The following is an 18,736-nucleotide window of genomic DNA, read 5'->3' on the forward strand; positions in this document are numbered from 1 at the left end:
TCCTGTTCCATAAAGGGCTTCGAGTGGTAACTCTCTTTTTTTTTCCTCTCTCTTTTTTTAAGGTATATTTACGTGCTCTTGTGAGAAATCTTTTTAACGAAGGAAATGACATTTATCGGGAACGTGATTGGAGCAGCTCGATAAGCCAGTACACAGAAGCTCTGAACATAGCTGCTTATGCCAAGTCGGAGGAAATTGTCATCCCTAAAGAAATAATCGAAAAACTGCATATAAATCGTATTGCTTGCTATTCTAATATGGTGAGTGGTGATTTGTTTTTTTAGAGCAGAACAGTGTTTCTAGAGGGAAAAAGCATTTTCACTAACAAAATACATTGTAAGTCAGTTTTCTAATTTCAGTTTTTTAAAAAATTTATTTTGTGAGGCGGGGAGGGACAGAGAGAGAGAGAGAGGGAGAGAGAGAATCCCAAGCAGGGTCTGCACTGTCAGTGCTGACTTGGCTCAAATTCAAGAACCATGAGATCATGACCTGAGCCGAAATCAAGAGTTGGACACTTAACTGACTGAGTACCCCAGATGCCCCTCTAATTTCAATTTTTAAGAGAGACATATTATTTAAAAAATTTTGTTTAAATTTTGTATTTATTATTTTAACACACACACACACACACACACAGACAGCATGAGCAGAGGAGGGGCAGAGAGGGAGACACAGAATCCGAAACAGGCTCCAGGCTCCGAGCTGTCAGCGCAGAGCCCGACGCGGGGCTTGAACTCACAAACCGTGAGTTCATGACCTGAGCCGAAGTCAGACATTTGACTGTCTGAGCCACCCAGGCACCCCTTTTACTGACTGCTCTTAGAGTGGGCTGAAGCTTTGAAAAGCCAGCTTTGGATACGTGTTCAGGAATTTTAAAAATCAAATCTGTCTCTTGATGACCGGTCCTTGGAGCTGCCCCGTGAGTCTGGGTTCTGGGCCGCGTCTGCTTATAACAAAATCCGCCCAGGAGGATGCAAGTACGGATCCGTGCGTCAGTCAGGCGTCTGTACGGACACAGTTGCTCGGTCGAGAGTCCGCTAGTCCTGTCCGGAGCCCCGTTAGCGCCGCACAGTGTCTCACCTTCAGAAGATTTAACACAGGTCTGAGCTGAAAAGCAATATTTTGATCTGCTTCAAATGTTCACCATGGACCTTGTTGTCACCCGGTTCTTATTGAAGATTCACTGATGGCTTGTTTTGTTTTTTTCTAATGGATCCTTCTGGGGCTAGCTGGCTGTGTGGGAGTCACGTTTCCAGTTGACATTTTAATGAACTCCATTAAAGGAAGGGAGAGTGGCGCCCGGGCCACCCGCCAGGTCCGGACAGTTTTCTTTCTTGAAGATCTGGGGCCTTTCTGGCCAGAGGTCAACATTTGTCTGGTCTGGATGATGGTTCCAATGGAGTTCATTGTATATTCTGTACTTTTGCCTATTGGGAATTTCACAGTGAAAATACTTTGGAAAAGAGAAATAATACCGCTAACTTTGAGTCTGAAGGAAGGGCAGTAGTCCGGGGTCTTAATTTGCTTGCGTTTGCAGGAAGACATTAGTGCGGGAATGAATTGTTGCTAACGTTGTGTGGTCTCACACCCTAGGGTTTCCACGATAAAGTTTTAGAAGACTGCGATACAGTCCTCAGTTTAAACTCCAGTAACTGCAAAGCGCTGTATCGGAAATCTAAGGCTCTCAGTGATTTAGGAAGATACAGAGAAGCTTACGACTCTGTAGCAAAGTGCTCCTTGGCAGTGCCTCAGGTATGGAATTTCTATTTGAGTTCATTGGTTTACGTCGTAGCCACAGAGTTCCGTTTTCCAGCCACCTGTCCACCGCTTTATTAAGGGTTAAGTGCCCGTAAAGCAGGTGCCCCCACAGAATATGAGTTCTGGCTGTTTTGTTTGTCTTCCCAGTTAGTAAACATAACCCTCCGTTAATCCTGTTGTATTTTTCCAGGATGAACACGTGATCAAACTAACTCAAGAACTAGCTCAGAAATTGGGATTTAAGATAAGAAAAGCGTACGTTAGGGCAGAGGTAAGCTGGTGCTCTCCACCGGGTGTTTTCATTCCGTGTGGTTGGGACTTGGAATCACTTCTGATATTAACTTAGTTTTTTAAAATCCGCACCTTTGTTTTCTTTCAGCTCTCGTTAAAATCCGCTCCTGGGGACGGGGCTTCCAAGGTAAAGTTATTACTTCCGTGAGGACTCGTCCCTCTGAGTGCAAAGAAGAGCACATGGCAGTGTTAGCTGCCCTGCTTTTAATATTTTTGGTTTGTGTCTATTTTTGAGAGCTTTTTGTTTCTCAGACACGTAATTGGCCACAGCTTCCTGTTCTGTAAAAGGAAACAAACAGCTCTAGGCATATCTTGCAGCCAGCATTTCCTGAGTCCGATGGAGGATTTCACAGGATGTTCACAGATGTTAGGTTTTATTAGAAAAAGTGGCCTCGGGGCCAGGTAGGAATTTCGGCAGCCATCGGGCTAGACACAGTTAACAAGCTGTTGGTTTTTAAACGGTGAGACTTCCCGGAGCTGTTAGGGTGCCTGTGTGAGTTGGGGAGCGAGCAGAGGCTAGACTAGGCCTTCTGGAAGCCGTGTTCCCGAAGGGCCCTTGGGAAGGACGGGCCTGGAGAGCCCAGGGCGGTGCCGCAAGGCCACCTGCTTACCCACGCGCCGCGGAGGTTTGCGCGTTCTGTTTCTTTCTTGGATCTCAAATGGAAGGACGTAAACGTTCTGTGAGAACTTGCATTGCTGCCTCGGAGTGAGACTGACAGACTGTCTGCTTGTAGTCCCGAGTGCTGACCAGACGATGATCCATTATTTGGTTTAATTTCCAGGCTTTGAACTGTTCCGTGGAAGATATCGAGCCAGGTACGTTTTCCCGTGTCATCTTGTTCTAGAAAGTGGCGGCCCTAGACTCCGTAGGTGGGATAGCGTTGTCAGATAAGATTACGGCCGTTAGTGTTCAAGCAAGAGTAATTTCGAAAACTACCTTAGTGTGTCCAGATGTGCCAGCAGGGGATTGGTGACCCTGGATGTCAGTAAGCGGTCAGTGAGCATCCCGTGTGGCTTTACCAGCGCCTCGTAGCTCTGCCCGGAAGGCGGCCGGGCATTGTGAGGAAGAAGGATAAGTTTTCACGAGTGAATATGTCTGTTCCTGGGTCAAACACATGACGTTGAGAATTATGTTGACACTTTTATTTGAACTGCTTCCACTCTTGACTCTCTCTGTTTTTACAATTACTTTCGTGTTCTCACCCTGCTCCTCGTTTTCGCCCTTATTGGCTCTTGACACTCGTCTCAGGTGAGTAAGGGCACTAAAGACGAGTGCGTATGTTTCAATCCGTGTTTCAGATTTGTTACCTCCGAGGCAGGAAGCGGCGTCTGTCATCACTGTGCCTGCATCCAGTTTCTCCCACCAAGTGGGAAGTGAGCTGGCCTCAGTTCCCATCATGCCCTTACCCTCTATGTTGCCACTGCGAGTGGACGAGAGCCCCCTGCCCTCGACGGTGTTGGCCAACGGAGGAAAGACCCCCTTCGCTATGCCGGAACCCTTTTTGGACGACGGAGATATGGTCCTCGGAGATGAAATAGACGACCTTCTGGATTCCGCACCTGAGGCCAACGAAACTGTTATGGTAAATTTCAGCGTGACTCCTCCCTTCTGAAGCCGGGCTTCATTTTTTTAAATATTGTCGTATGACCCACTCGGTATTTTCAGCATTACCTGTAGGTTATACGTAGGGTCTCTCGCCTTAAAAGGTACTTTTTCCTTTTTCTTAAAGAAATGTTTTTTATGTTTATTTGTTATTGACACAGAGAAACACAGCATGAGTGGAGGAGGGGCAGAGAGAGGGGGAGACACAGAATCTGAAGCAGGCTCCAGGCTCTGAGCTGTCAGCACAGAGTCTGACGTGGGGCTTGAAACCCACGAACCATGAGATCATGACCTGAGCCGAAGTCAGACGCTTAACCGACTGAGCCCCCCAGGCTCCCTGATTTACTTTTTTATTCTCAAGTTAATACACAGTGAAGTCGTGGCTTCAGGAGTAGAACCCAGTGATTCATCTCCTACATACAACACCCAGTGCTCATCCCAATAAGTACCCTCCTCAGTGCCCATCACCATTTAACCCCCCCCATCAACTTTCAGTTTGTTCTTTGTATTTGAGAGTCTCATGGTTGCCTCCCTCTCTGTTTTTACCTTATTTTCTCTTCACTTCCCTTATGTTCATCTGTTGAGTTTCTCAAATTCCACATATGAATGAAAGCATGATATCTGTTTCTCTCTGACTTATTTCACTCAGCATAACACCCTTCAGTTCCATCCACGTTGTTACAAATGGCAGGGTTTCATTCTTTTTCATCACCAAGCACTGTTCCATTGTGTATATAAATCCCATCTTCATCCCATCCCTTCATCAGTTGATGGACACTTGGGCTCTTGGCTGTTGTGGATCCCGCTGCTATAAACATTGTGGCACACGTGCCCCTTCGAATCAGCATTTTTGTAGCCTTTGGGTAAATTTCTAGTCGTGTGATTGCTGGGTCATAGGGTAGTTCCATTTTTAATTCTTTGAGGAACCTCCTCACTGTTTACCAGAGCGGCCACACCAGTTTGCATTCCCACCAGTGCAAGAGGTTCCCCTTTCTCCACATACTCGCCAACATCTGTTGTGTCCTGACACCTTGATCCTTTTTTGAATGTGGGCTTGGAAAGAAAGAAGCTCTGTAGCCTAGATTCTTCTTTTCTTAATTTTTTTTTAAACATTTGTTTATATTTGAGAGAGCAAGACAGCATGAGGAAGGGAGAGGCAGAGAGAGAGAGGAAGACGCAGAATCCAAAGCAGGCTCCACACTCTGAGCTGTCAGTACAAGCCTCACATGGCTCACATGGGGCTCCAACTCATGAACCTCGAGATCATGACCTGAGCTGAAGTCGGAGGCTTAACTGACTGAGCCAGGAGCCTAGATTCTTCTGTTGAGTTTCAGTAGTGATTTCAGCTTTGTTACATAACTGCCCAGTGCAATAATTTGTTTCTGTACGCTGATGTTCAGAGCAGCATGGGCTACTTGTAACTAAGTTTCCTGGATTTTAGTAAAATCTTTTTTCTTTTCTAGCCATCAGCTTTAGTCCGCGGAGCCCTGCCGGCAGCCAGCACCACCCCCAGCATACCTTTCTCGGCATCTCTGTTGGGCACCCTGCCCATTGGTGCGCGGTATGCTCCTCCACCCTCCTTCTCCGAACTGTATCCGCCTTTGACCTCATCCTTGGAAGACTTCTGCTCTTCTTTAAATTCATTTTCAATGAGTGATTCCAAGCGAGGTAAGACTCGAGCCATTTGTGTAAATAACCGCAGTTTGTGTTCTAAAGAAGGCAGTCTGTGTTTGGCAGTTATGTAACTAACTTTAGGAAGTTAGTACTTGAATTATTTTCATTGTAGCTGAAAATATAAAAACTAAGTCTTCCGTTTTAATTTGCCTGGGCGTCAACGTACCATTCTGGAGGTTGAGGATCATGGGAATACTTAGGAATATATGTGGCACTTATTTTTGTGTTTTGTGTTTTTAAACTAGATAGCTTGTTAAGGTGGGTGTCTGTTGTTTTGGGGGGCAAAATGGCTTTTAATGTTTTCTCCAGGGAAGGCATACCCCATCGTCAAGAGTCTTAAAGGCAGGCTCTCCTTGTAAATTCCAAGTGAGGCAAATAGTTTAGACTAACGTAAGGCAGAATTATTCAGAATCTGACCTATAGAATTAGATCTGTCTGCTTTAGGCTTCATCCCCAGAGGTCCCCAAACTGTGCGTGGCGCCTTAGTTTTTTTGCAAGAGATTGTTGAGTTTTTGGTCTGGCTCCTGCCTCTGTCATTCTCTCCTATTTACTTTAATGGTTTAAACAGTACTGATCAAAAGCTTCCTATTTTTCTAAGGCATTGTTACGTGGTGAAAGGGAGAAAAATCAAAACGATCAGTTTAAAGATTGACACCTGAAAAAACTAAAGTCTGTGGGAAGCAGAGAGCAGAGAGAAGAAAATCGAGGGGCGGCCTGAGGAAAAGAGTCATCGCACCTCACTGATTTTCTTAATGTTGTGATGAATTCCTGCTCCGTAGTTGAAGAGGCTCTTTTCCCATTTTGGATATGAGTTCTTGTCTTAGTCTTTTTAACGGCCCCCCCCTCCGTAGGCCCTGCTTTAGCTAATGTCTCCGAAAACAGCTTTTTATTTAAGTTTGCCTGAAGGTTGTGAATGGCCCTTGGAAGTTTCCAGAGGGAAAGAGACCATCCCCTGCCCTCTGTGAGGGTCCCTCACGAGCAAGAAAGCTCCTTGGAAGGGGGAGGGAAGGTAACGCGGGGGAAGCGTAGGCAGCCACTGAGCCCTGATGTTCTTGTGACATGATCAGAATGAGGTCTGTTGAAGTGTTTTTATTATTTTAGATCTGTCCACCTCAACTTCTAGAGAGGGAACAGCGCTTAGCGGCAGTAATTCCTCCCTTTTACTTGTAAGTGCCACTTCCTCTTTTGTAAATACGTCGCTTACATTGAACGCAGGTCTTTTTACTTAAGTAACGGAGTTATCTGAACAGACGTGATGGTCTCCCTACATCTCACTTGCGGGGGAGAAGGGGGTGACGTAAGACCCTCGCGGAGCCGCCAGCCATGCGTGCCGTGTGCTCCGGCAGGTTCCTCTCTTGGGCCCGCGGGCGGGCGAGAGGCTCCAGCAGCACAGAACCCAGCAGGGCAGATGAGATCAGGGCCCCGGTGTGCTGTCCCAGCAGGATGAGACGTTACTCAGGACAACTCAGGGAGGAGCCAGGAAGGTGGGGGAGGGGCCTAGAGACCCAAAGAGCGGACAACCTAGAAAGATTCAGATTTTTGATAGAAGCGCGGCAGCGGCAGATTAGTACTGATTTCAGTTTGTGAAGAATGTCTTGTTTTTCACAAATTTGTTCCCTTCTTTGGTGAGAGTGCAATATTTGTTGGCTGTTTTTTTTTCCTGTTTTTTTTTTTTTCTTATTCTTCTTGCAGATGAACGGACCAGGCAACTTGTTTGCTTCTGAGAGTTTCCTGGGAATTTCAAGCCACCCTAGGAATGACTTTGGAAACTTCTTCGGAGGCGCAGTTACTAAACCACCCTCATCAGTGACCCCAAGACACCCCCTTGAAGGAACCCATGAGCTGAGACAAGCTTGTCAGATGTGTTTTGTAAAATCAGGTCAGGACCAGACTAAAGGGGCTGATGGTATTAAGCTAGTCGATAGTCTAGTCGGAGAGTTCGAGATCTGTTACTCTTCATGGAAAACAGCAGCTGCTGTGGTTTCCAGTCCCTGTTCAAGTTCTGGATAGGATAGCCTGCTTGTATTGGATTTGGTTTCATTAATATAATTACGTGGAATAGAATACCTACCTGGTGTTGAAATCTTACTCACATTTTTTGAAATTCTTTGCATTCTCCATATATGTTTGAGAATATGGTCATTTTCAAATAAAGCAAGAACTAGGAAAAAAGCATTGTAAGACTAGTATTTGATAGAGCGCTTATAAAGTTAAAGTCTTTTCTGTTGGTTTGTTTCGTACTTTTGCCCCTAAGTCAGGTGAGATCAACACAACTTATCTGAAACCGGAGCCTAAATTCATTTTCTTTCTTAGTTGTGTATATTTCGTGGTGATTTTTCCCGTTAGAAGCCATCACAATTCCTGCCCTCATAGTTAAATAAGAGTATGTTTCGAGGGCGCTGGTGTTGAGTAAAACTTTGTGTTCTCTGATACATAGACTATGAAAGGCACAAGTTCTTCAGTAGCTTATTTACATTTGGGGGTTATAAAAATAGGATTCTTGTGGGAATTTAATAATCAATATCCATCTGCTCACATCTGCTTGTAAATGTGCCCGTAAAATGAAACGTTGCTTTTTGTGCCAACGAGCAATCCTTTTTTATGTCTTTTTCAGGCCCTAAGTTAATGGATTTCACTTACCATGCTAATTTAGATCATAAATGTAAGAAAGATATTTTAATTGGTAGAATAAAGAATGTTGAAGATAAATCATGGAAAAAAATACGCCCTAGACCAACAAAAACAAATTATGAAGGACCTTATTATATATGTAAAGGTATGTACTATAATGACTCTGTGGGTGTGCATTACATAAGTGGCAAACGATTTGCTATATTTATAATAATGGTTCCACTATTATTGTTCTTAAAAGTGTATAGGTAGAGTTAATTTTTTTTAATGTTTATTTTTGAGAGAGAGAGACAGAGAGCTATTGGGAAGGGGTGGAAAGAGAGGGGGACACAGAATCCGAAAGAGGCTCCAGGCTCTGAGCTGTCAGCACAGCCCCATGTCGTGACGTGGGGCTCGGACCCTCAAACTGTGAGATCACGACATGAACCGAAGTCAGACACTTAACCGACTGAGCCACCCAGGTGCCCCTAAAAACGTCTAGGTAGAATTAAAAGTTCTTGGATTGAGACATTTGTACTTTTTACATGATTTGTACCTTTGTTTTTAACTTCTTACAGCGCCTGTATATCATAGGTGTGTATGGAACCTGGGCTTTGGCCAGGTTTTAAACAGAAAACCGTGTCACTCTGTAGGTTCCCTGGCTGAGTCTAAACAAAATCACAGCACTAAACCGAGGCTTTGAAAATGTTCTTTTAGGTTGCTTTTGAGAGAACTTTGTTATTCAATTTTTGTCAGATTGCTTCATCCGAACGTGCTTTGAACATCCCTAAGTGAGTTTTTAAACTTAGGTGGAGTACGTGAGAGCCTTTTCCCTGTCAGAAATAAAAATAGTTCAGACCCACGGTGCTGTGGTTTTAAAGTTAGTACTGCCCCTGCACAGTAAAATGTGCATCACTGCGTGAAGCTCTCTGTGAAGTAGAGAGATTCAGATGGTGCCCTGAACATGTGTCACAATCACTGGCTTTGATAAAGCAATGGCCGGGGCCCCTGGGTGGCTCAGTCAGTTAAGCATCCGACTTGGGTCAGGTCGTGATCTCACAGCTCATGAGTTCGAGCCCCGTGTCAGGCTCTGTGCTGACAGACCCTACTGTTTCCTAACAGTCTCCTACTATTTCTCTGCCCCTCCCTGGCTTGCATGCTCTCTGTCTCTCAAAAATAAGTAAAATGTTAAAAAAAAAAAAATGGCCATGTTTTAAACGTCTTTCCACCGTTGGTCTCTTTAGATGTTGCTGCTGAGGAGGAATGTAGATACTCAGGCCACTGCACATTTGCGTATTGCCAAGAAGAGATAGATATCTGGACGCTGGAGCGGAAAGGAGCGTTCAGCAGAGAGGCATTCTTTGGTGGGAATGGAAAGATCCACCTCACTGTATTCAAACTTCTCCAAGAGCATCTTGGAGAGTTTATATTCCTTTGTGAGGTACTATCTCCGAACCTTATTTCCTGCTACACCACTGGTGAGAGTTTCTGACTTGCAAGCCCAGAAATATAAAATACCAGAGCCCACGCCGTGCCGTGGGGTGCACGTTCACGCGGTCAGCAGTCGCTACTCCCAGTGTCCAAAAAATGCAAACACTTGGCATGAAGTGTTAACTGGTTTCGGTGTGTAACGTATAAGTATGTGCACAAGTGTGGCACAAAAGTTCGATTTCATATTACGTTGTTGTGGTAATTCTTCTTCTCTGTCTGTTCCAGAAATGTTTTGATCATAAGCCTAGAATGATAAGTAAAAGAAATAAAGATAATTCTACTTCTTGTTCTCACCCGGTTACAAAGCATGAGTTTGAAGACAATAAGTATGTTGGCAGTTTCTCATTTTTCTAGTGACGCAATAGATTCTGTCTTTAGATCCAAATAAAAGCATAGTAGTATCTGCCCAGGCCCGTTTACCCCTGTGCTTTCACTGTTGCTGTTTTGAAAGATGAGGACTATTGAAAAATGTCTGTTAGTATATTTTGCTGGGAATTTTTAAGTGGTTTATGAAATTTGCGTTTAATACAAAAAGGCATTATTGATTTGTAGTTTCTCATGAAATGGATTTCAGTATTTTATGGCTTAATTTATGGTGTAAATTATTCACCCTCCCCCATTAATCCAATATTTATGTAAAGTGATTAGTTTTTCTGGTAAAGATTTAACATATATTTTTAGCCTAGAACTTGATGTTATATATATTTATTTATTTTCCTTTGAAAAAGCCAGGGCAGAATGATAACGTGTCACTCCATTTTTATCTTAGGTGCCTTGTCCACATTTTGCGAGAGACAACAGTAAAATACTCCAAAATACGTTCTTTTCATGGTCAGTGTCAGCTTGATTTATGTCGCCATGAGGTTCGATATGGCTGTTTAAGGGAAGATGAGTGCTTTTATGCGCATAGTCTTGTAGAACTGAAAGTCTGGATATTGCAAAATGAAACAGGTAGGTGTGTGGATGATTAGGAAATGGCTCCCCATGGGGGCGCCTAGGGGGCTCAGTTGGTTAAGCGTCCAACATTGCCTCAGGTCATGATCTCATGGTTCCGGAGTCCGAGTCCTGCATAGGGCTCTGTGCTGACAGCTCAGAGCCTGGAGCCTGCTTCGGATTCTGGGTCGCCCTGTCTCTCTGCCCCTCCCCTGCTCACACTCTGTCTCTCTCTCTCAAAGATAACTAAACATTAAAAAAAAAAAAAAAAAAACCTCCTCAAGCCAAGCTCTTAACCCTCTAGAACATACATAGTTACCGGAGGGGAGGGGGTGAAGGGGGCGGGGAAGACAGGGGAGGGGGATTAAGAAGTACACACGTGGTGAGCGCGCAGGGTGACGTATGGAAATGCTGAATCAGCTGTTGTACACCTGAAACTATGACACCATATGTTACCTGTACTGGATTAAGATTAAGAACTGAATTTAAAAAAAAACCTGTTTCCTCAGGAGCAGTCAGGGTTTGACAAAACAGCGTCAGAGATGTTTCTCCATCATTGCGATATGACAGCACTGTTCCTTTTATCCTTAGCTATAAACTGTTATTTTTACAGTGGCTTGTTTTCAGTATAGCCTCGTGGAATTCATTGCTGGTACCAGTTCATGCACATAGTATTCTTTTGGGAGGATGAGAGATTCCCTAGAAGGTACCAGAAGCTGTATTTGTGAACATTCCCTTGCAAAAAAGAGGGACGTGACGTGCGGATTATGCTACGTGGGAGATGACGGGGGAGTTGAGGCTGTGGTCAGTTGGGTGGAACGTTGGTACGTAGAGGGCGAGCCTAAAGGAAGGCTTGTACATTTCCCAGGTATCTCACACGATGCCATCGCTCAAGAATCTAAACGATATTGGCAAAATCTGGAAGCCAACGCACCTGGAGCTCAGGTATTGTATCATACTTTTCTGCGTTCGGTATCCTTTCTGGAGCGGCCTAACGAAGGTCATTTGGCCGATGTAGTTTCCACTTACAGTCTGCTTCCTTTCTTACTGTTCATTGACTTGAGTTATTGTTAATGTGAAAAAGGTTCCAAATTTTAGTTGATCATCATCAAAAATAAATAAAATCAGGCATCCCATAATACTTGCCAAGACTACAGGATACAATTTCCTTACGCAGTTGACCTGGCAAAACAGTTGGGTTCTTGGACCGTGGGGACCCCGGGAGTAAGGGAGGTAGTCTGTGGTTCCGCTTCCCAGCTGGCAGAGGTCCTTTCTCTGCTCCCTCCCCACCCCCACCCCCCAGAATTCTAGTTGTCACCCTTCAGAGCTGGCTTTGACAAATTGAGGCGTGGCATCTATAATCTGCTTCTATCATATTCTCTTGTGTTTAGGTGGGGAACTAAGATTTCATTACCAGATCGTGTACATAATGGTCAACCCATCAAACCAGACAATACCAGAAATTGTTTGCTATTATGAAAAAAGAAATACGTGGCAATTAAATATTTTGTTCTAAGAAAACTAGTATTCTGTTTAAAGTGAAACTTCTGTTTTGTTTAAGATACTAGGCAATCAACTAATGCCCGGGTCTCTTAATATGAAGATAAAATTTGTGTGTGCTCAGTGTCTGAGAAATGGTCAAGTCATCGAACCGGACAAGAACAGAAAATATTGTAGTGCAAAAGCAAGGCACTCGTAAGTAGTGTGTGTGTGTGTGCGTGCGCATGTGCGTGCGTGTGTGTAAACAATGCCTATTTCATAATTCTCTGTTACTTGGGTATAAAATCACGTAAGAAAAAGAGATTGACTTTGAAGAGAGCAGAGCAAAGTAGATCACGTAGGAGTGATTGCAAAGCAAAAAGGAAGAGTTTTTTACAATTTCATGGATGAGAATTCAGCAAGGTTCAGTAGAGTCTTTCTCGATCTCTCCCTGTCGGGTCAGGGCTCACAGAGAATGTTTGTTACCAACTATCAACAGGAAATGAAATGACAGAGTCCTAAGGCATTTCTTTTAGAAGGGTTGAGAAAAATCTCTGGTCCTTCAGGTACGACCGTTGTACCTGTTCCTTGATATTCCTTATATTCTGCCTTGTGCCCGTGTGTCTTTGTGTTTTCTGAACTCCATGTTTCTTAGGTGGACCAGAGAGCGGCGCGCGATGAGAGTGATGTCCATCGAACGTAAGAAGTGGATGAACATCCGTCCTCTCCCCACAAAGAAACAAATGCCTTTACAGTTTGATGTACATACGTAATTTTTAAGCCACTTTTTTAAATTAGGCATTTCAAATCATTAGAAAGTAGTAGTGATTCAAAATGAAACCTGGAGACTTTTCAATGCTGATTGTAATAACGCAGTTTTTAAACGGTCCTGTTTTCCATCCCTTCTCACGTGTGTGGTTCGGTGACAGTTTCGGACTGGCAGGGATTGGAGGAGTTACTTGGAAGAAGAAAGTAGGCAGTGGACTTGGGAAATAATTATGGGCATGACTTACGTTTCAGAGGAATTACTTTGGGAGTGAGTGGGAGAGAATTTCATTTAAATCTTATTCCTTGCCTTTGATGTCAAACTCCAGGCCTTCCGTTACTATGAATACTGTTGATAAGTTTCTTTGACTCAAGTCATGGATACTAACGAAAAGACACCCCACTTTATAGGATCTTCTAAAAGTAACCCCCAGGAAAAATGTGCAGTGTTAGAGACATACGTTCTTCAGAAATCCATGGAATGAAAATACCAGACCAACTTAAAGTCAGGGCAGCATTTCATTCATGAGGTGGCATGGCTCATCTCGGTACCTCTGGTGCCTTCTGAGTTTCTGAAGATGACTGTCAGAGCACACCCCTCGGGCTGGCTCTGGACTCTGCTCTTTGTGACACAGTGGAGTGTCTCACTGTGTGAGTGCACGGGGACACTCAGAGCGTTGACAGGTAGCAACCTTGGTGCCCCGATGGCAGACAAGAGGAGAGATTTGCCCAGAGAAGTGGTGAGATGGATCACAGACCCCCCTCGTGCACAAGGGCCCCCCGCCCCCCAAATTGCCCAGCAGAGTAAAGGAAGAGGCAGGTTGATTTCCCATCGCCCAGAGTCCTTGCGTTGTGTGAGCTTACGCAGGTTACCGGGTCAGGCTCTGAGGGAGGTGGGCCGTTTGTGTGTCATCCTCAGGGCTTTTCCACTCCTCCATCTGAGTGATGGAATCGGTGGGCCTCGGGGGAGGGGAAGAAGGTTGATTGGAACCACTGGTCGCTTATGCTTTAAAAGAGGAGGTAACAGGTGTACCCCTCGTTCTTTGTTAATAGGAAGGTGGCTGAGAACGGTTTTCAGGCAGCTGCCAGGACTTGTGATTGTTTGTTATTAAGCTAGAACGTGCTGCACTGCCACGCAGTGTTACAGGAGCTCATTGCCTCTTTTTTTTTTTTTTTCTCTTTTTATTGCTAAGGGGTCCTTTTTGTAAAAGAAGAAATAATAGTCTGTGTGTGTTTGTGTGTAGACAGTATGGTGAGGTGGAAAGAGAATGGGGTTCAGAGTCTGGCCCAAGGGCCCCGGGCAAGTTACTCAGCCTCAGTTGGCTCATCTGTAAATGGGTAATATTTAGATCATAGGAAAGATTACAGATGGTGTTGTGTGAAAACCCAGCACAGTGGCCAGCCTCTTCTCCCTTATCTTCTCTTCTCCTTGCTCCTTATCCTTGAACTTTGAAGGACTATGGTAAATGTCTCCCTAGTAATACCCGACTACGTACTACTAGAGTTTCACTTTATGCGGAAGATTGGAAGGGTGGGGCCCTTGGCACTGATCCGAGGGAGGAAACCTGCGGTGTTAAGGGCTCACTGCTTTCAGATTGTTAGGAAACCCTGACGCTGAGCCTCTGGTATTGGGTAAACTAGCACATAGGGCCAGCTTCTGTGGAAGCAGCCACCGAGCTAACGAGTTCGTTGTACTAGAATGTGTGCTGTGTAAAGACAAGTATGTTGATGCTATTTAAGAATGAGCTGTCTTGGGAGCGCCTGGGTGGCTCAGTTGGTGAAGAATGAGCTGTCTTGGTGATGGAGGTTTTCTTGATAGTTATGGTTCTTAGAGACGTGGGTGTCCTGCTGATCGCTATCACTTCATTTTCCTACCAATTTCCCTGCATTTACTCTGTAAAAACACAATGCAAATAACCAGAAGAGGTATTCTTTGAATGCCATGTGGCTGGCTGGCGTGCCTAGTGTTGTCATTGTGTGCACACAGTGCCGGCTGAATGCATGGCGGCTGAGGTTAGTGGCCGGTACTGGTTATAGGCAAGCCGAATGTCTGAGAGTTTTTCCTGACGCTGTTTAGTACCTGCGGTCTCTTTACCACCTCCCAGGAGCTGACGAGGAGGCTTGCTGGGCGTTAGGCAGGGAGAGCATCGGGGCCATCAGACTGAGGGGGCCACAGCTTTGCTCTGTGGAGATCGAATGCTCTGCTGTGTTAAAAGCGGATACTCTGAATGAGGGAGATTGTCGACATTTTCTTGTAAGAAAATGCTCCATCTCCCATTGCCATACTTCTTTTCTGTTGGAGATTTTCTTTTGAAAAATCTTGAGATAGAATGCTTAATATCATCTCCTGGATGTTGAACATAGAGTCCGCTTGGATACAATCAAAGTAATCTGATTTAATAATTACGGTACCGAGCCCTAGCACAGAAAATAATGCTGATTTGGCCTCACTGTAAAAATTAGGCAGTTTTACTGAATGTACCCTGGTCTTAAAGCATATTTTTTTTTTTTTTTTTTTTTGATACAGCTGTGCAATCATATTGCTTCCGGGAAGAAATGTCAGTATGTTGGGAACTGCTCCTTTGCTCATAGCCCTGAGGAGCGGGAAGTGTGGACGTACATGAAGGAGAATGGCAGTAAGTGGTTGTCTTGACCGTGGCCTGTCGTCCGCGAAGCCTAGCTTTCTGGGAAGGCTCCTTTCTCCCTGGAAGCACCCCAGCTCACAGCAAACACACAAAGCGACTCATGTCCTAAACGATCTTGCCGTTTCGTCAGGGGAGCAGAGCCTGGCATCCAGTCTGCGTGCCTAGGGCAGAGCTGGATACGAATACACAGGGCTGCCTGTGACACAGACGTGCTCCTGGGAGGTGCTCTGGGAAGGTCAGGCCTTTCTGAGTGCTGCGTCAGACTGTCTGCTCCTGCTGTGAATAGTAACCCCCCTCTCCCCCAATCAGGCTAGATGAAAGGTTTCTTCAGGGAGGCCTCACCCGGAGAACAGGCTCAGATTCAGAGGCCCGAGGAGAGAATGTCTGTCTTGGTCCAACTGCAAGTTCATTGTGGGAGTCTTTGAGAGGACCCCCAGACAGCCTTTCACTTTTGATCAGGGAAGTTTTACTGCAAGGACAGGAACCCGTGTCGCTTAGTCCCTAGGAAACTGGTGGAAATTTGCCAACGGCTGAAGGTCTGCCATCTCAGAATCACGTGACCTGATCGGTTTTAAGCAGGTCACCTGCCGTGTTTAACCTGTGTTCACATTTGGGGACGTGTGTGTGGGACTCCTTCCCGCTATCATTTGGAGGAGGTACGCGGGGTCGGGCCTTACTGAAGGTTTTCTCGCGCACCAGCGCTCGGGCAGGGATTCCTGCTGCTGAGAGTTTCTAGTTCTCTCTCCTCTTAGTCTAATGCCATATTGTGAGAAACATTTGGGCAGGCAACAAAACTGATGTTTTGTTTTTAATGTTTTATTTTATATTTGAGAGGGAGACAGAGAGAGAAGGGGAGGGGGGGAGAGAATGTGCGAGCAAGTGAGGGAGGGGCAGAGAGTTGGAGACAGAATACGAAGCTGGCTCCAGGCTTTGAGCTGTCGGCATAGAGTCCGATGTGGGGCTCGAACTCCCGAGCAGTGAGATCATGACCTGAGCCAAAGTCAGACTCAGACGCCCCCTCAAAGGTGATTTTTGACCATAACCTCATTCCCAGACTTTTAGCACAGTGGTTCCCAGCCGGGGATGAATGTGGCCATACCTCTCCTGTCCTCTGGGGACGTTCAGCAGTGTCTGGAGATGTTTTCATTGTTGTGAGCTGGGTGGGATGTCCTACCGGCATCCGGTGGGTAGACTCCAGGAACGCCGGTGACCGTCCCACAGGGCCTGGGACAGCCCCCCGCAGCAAAGGATTGTCGGGCCCAGAATGTCAGCAGCGCTGGGGTTGAGAAACCCGGTGTTGGCCCTCGGCAGTGCTGCCGGGTGCGCTGGCTCTTACTGCAGGAAGCGGCTGGGAGCCGCTGCCCGGGACCTGGTCACAGCTGTGCTGTTGTAAATTGCACCCCAGCGTGTGAGTCCTCGGGGACGGTGGCTTGACTTGATGGGCTCCTGTCAGGGTCAGAATCACGGTCCCAGTGATAGGGAGTTTCCTGTCTTGCTCAGTAGACCGTGTGGAGCATATGTGCTCCGGGCTCTGGGCCATGTTAAGTAGCTGTGTGGTTATGGCAGCGAGTGTGAGTATTTGGGGGCAGCTTGAACAATGTGAGGCTTTTTTTTTTTTTTTTTAAGCAATATCCTTCTAATAGTTACTGATTTTTCAACACCCCCAAGGTGTCTTGCAAACATAGGGAGGAGATAATTCATCTTGAAACTAGCGTTTGCCGTCTACCAGTCCAGAATTTGGTTCACACCCACCAGAGTCTACCTGCTGCGTGGACGTGGCCCCTCTCAGCGCCTACTATAATCTGTCTCCGTTCCACCTTCTCGCTCTCCTCTTGAAAACGTTCGCCACCTGATACAAGAGGTGTGCGTGCTCTTGTGTGTATTTCAATGGCGTCTTCAAACCTGCTGCTGAAAATGATTCATTTTTTTTTTAGTACAAGATATGGAGCAGTTTTATGAGCTCTGGCTAAAGAGTCAAAAAAATGAAAAAAGTGATGACGTAGCCAGTCAATCAAACAAGGAAAACGGAAAACAAATCCACATGCCGACAGATTACGCTGAAGTTACCGTGAGTCCCCGGTGGTCGTTCCACCTCCCCGTCCTTTCTGTCCCCTTTCCTGCAGCCTGGCTCCCTGCCACCCACGCTCCTCCCTCTGGTGGCCTTGAGCCTCTAGCTTATGTGTCCTGAGTCTCGAAAAGGCTTTTCCTGACTTTGGAGCCAGAGAATTTTAAGCCTAAGTGCTGGGGCACCCCCTTAGTAGCGTGTGGCCCTGGGCGGGTTCTTGAGCCCTTGGCGTGGGGCTGTGACGGATCAGCGGAGCAGGATGGGCCGTGGAGCGCTCACCCCGGCGCTGGGCCCCAGGAGGTGGTCGGGAAACGCGGGTGCTACGCCCCCATTCCTGCCTTCCCCAGTGGCATCTGGCCTCTGGCTCCAGGGTTCAAAGCAGACATTAAGTGGCTTTGTAGTGTTTTGGTTTTCTTTTACAATTTTTTATAAGAGTCAAGGATAATATAATGAATACTTTGAAGCTACCACGTTAGCAGTTTGTTGTATTTGCTTCTGTGAAGTAAGTTAAATATTACAGAGTTGGAACCGTTTGTCCCCATTCCCAGAGGGACCAGACCCAGTGTGTATTTGCCAGGCTATGTTTACGTTTCTTTGACATATTTATTCATAATCTATAGTTCTGTCTGGCTTTTTAAAAAAATGGTTATTTTTGAGGGAGAGAGTGCAAGAGGGGGAGGGGCAGAGAGAGGGAGACAGAATCTGAAGCAGGCTCCAGACTCTGAGCTGTCAGCACAGAGCCTGACACGGGGCTCGAACCCACGAACCGTGAGATCTGAGCCGAAGTCAGACGCTTAATTGAGCTGCCCAGGTGCCCCCTGCTGGCTTGCTTTTTTAATGATGACACAGGCCGGTGCAGGATCCCATTTCCTAGTTCTGGTTTTCTACTTTGGCCCCTCCCAGTAACTGATTCTGCTGGAATCACATGTGTGCCTGGGGATGTGCCCTGTGAACTCTACGTCCTGTGCCCGGGCGCAGCGCTGACTCCCTGCCACCTTGCTCTTGTGTTCCCAAAGCAGGGTCACCCGGACTTCCTGGGTCGTGAGATTTACCTGGGCTGTTCAATCAGGTGGCTCCTCCTCTGTCCCCCAGACATAGTTAGTGAGTCACACTCTTGTGGGACGTGTCCAGGAATCTCTCCACGCCCAGCTGCAGATGGTACTAGCCAGGGCGGTTGGGAACCGCCGCTCAGACCTGCAGCTTGCATCTGGGTCACACCTACAGTGACCAGAGCACAGGTCCTTCTGCGCGGGTCGGTGCCCCAGGGGCAGTGTCTTCTCGGCGCCTGGACATGCCTGGTCCCTGGCATGAGTCTGGCCCGTGGTAGGAGGCTCACTTCACGTGCCTTGGATGGAGCAGCTGCTGGTCCCTGAGCAGTTGCAGAGCCCCGGCTTTCACCTCCGCCCTCCTCTTCCTCACAGT

General features: G+C 46.2%; 1 protein-coding gene across 2 annotated transcripts in view; it reads left to right on the forward strand.

The window, feature by feature from the left end:
- ZC3H7A (zinc finger CCCH-type containing 7A) overlaps window positions 1–18,736 on the forward strand; it is a 38,508-nt gene that overhangs the window by 17,564 nt on the left and 2,208 nt on the right. For both annotated transcript variants that reach the window (XM_039233560.1, XM_039233561.1), the window contains exons 4-21: window positions 63–260; window positions 1,594–1,752; window positions 1,949–2,029; window positions 2,138–2,176; window positions 2,832–2,865; window positions 3,349–3,632; window positions 5,116–5,320; window positions 6,428–6,492; window positions 7,019–7,205; window positions 7,941–8,102; window positions 9,181–9,377; window positions 9,653–9,753; window positions 10,197–10,378; window positions 11,229–11,305; window positions 11,922–12,055; window positions 12,495–12,600; window positions 15,132–15,240; window positions 17,184–17,317. In XM_039233560.1, the coding sequence (XP_039089491.1) occupies window positions 63–260; window positions 1,594–1,752; window positions 1,949–2,029; window positions 2,138–2,176; window positions 2,832–2,865; window positions 3,349–3,632; window positions 5,116–5,320; window positions 6,428–6,492; window positions 7,019–7,205; window positions 7,941–8,102; window positions 9,181–9,377; window positions 9,653–9,753; window positions 10,197–10,378; window positions 11,229–11,305; window positions 11,922–12,055; window positions 12,495–12,600; window positions 15,132–15,240; window positions 17,184–17,317 (2,454 nt within the window). The remainder of the gene's footprint in view (window positions 1–62; window positions 261–1,593; window positions 1,753–1,948; window positions 2,030–2,137; window positions 2,177–2,831; window positions 2,866–3,348; window positions 3,633–5,115; window positions 5,321–6,427; window positions 6,493–7,018; window positions 7,206–7,940; window positions 8,103–9,180; window positions 9,378–9,652; window positions 9,754–10,196; window positions 10,379–11,228; window positions 11,306–11,921; window positions 12,056–12,494; window positions 12,601–15,131; window positions 15,241–17,183; window positions 17,318–18,736) is intronic.

This window comes from Hyaena hyaena, unplaced genomic scaffold (assembly GCF_003009895.1).
Source record: "Hyaena hyaena isolate Hyena2069 unplaced genomic scaffold, ASM300989v1 scaffold_76, whole genome shotgun sequence".
Taxonomy (NCBI): Eukaryota; Metazoa; Chordata; class Mammalia; order Carnivora; family Hyaenidae; genus Hyaena; species Hyaena hyaena.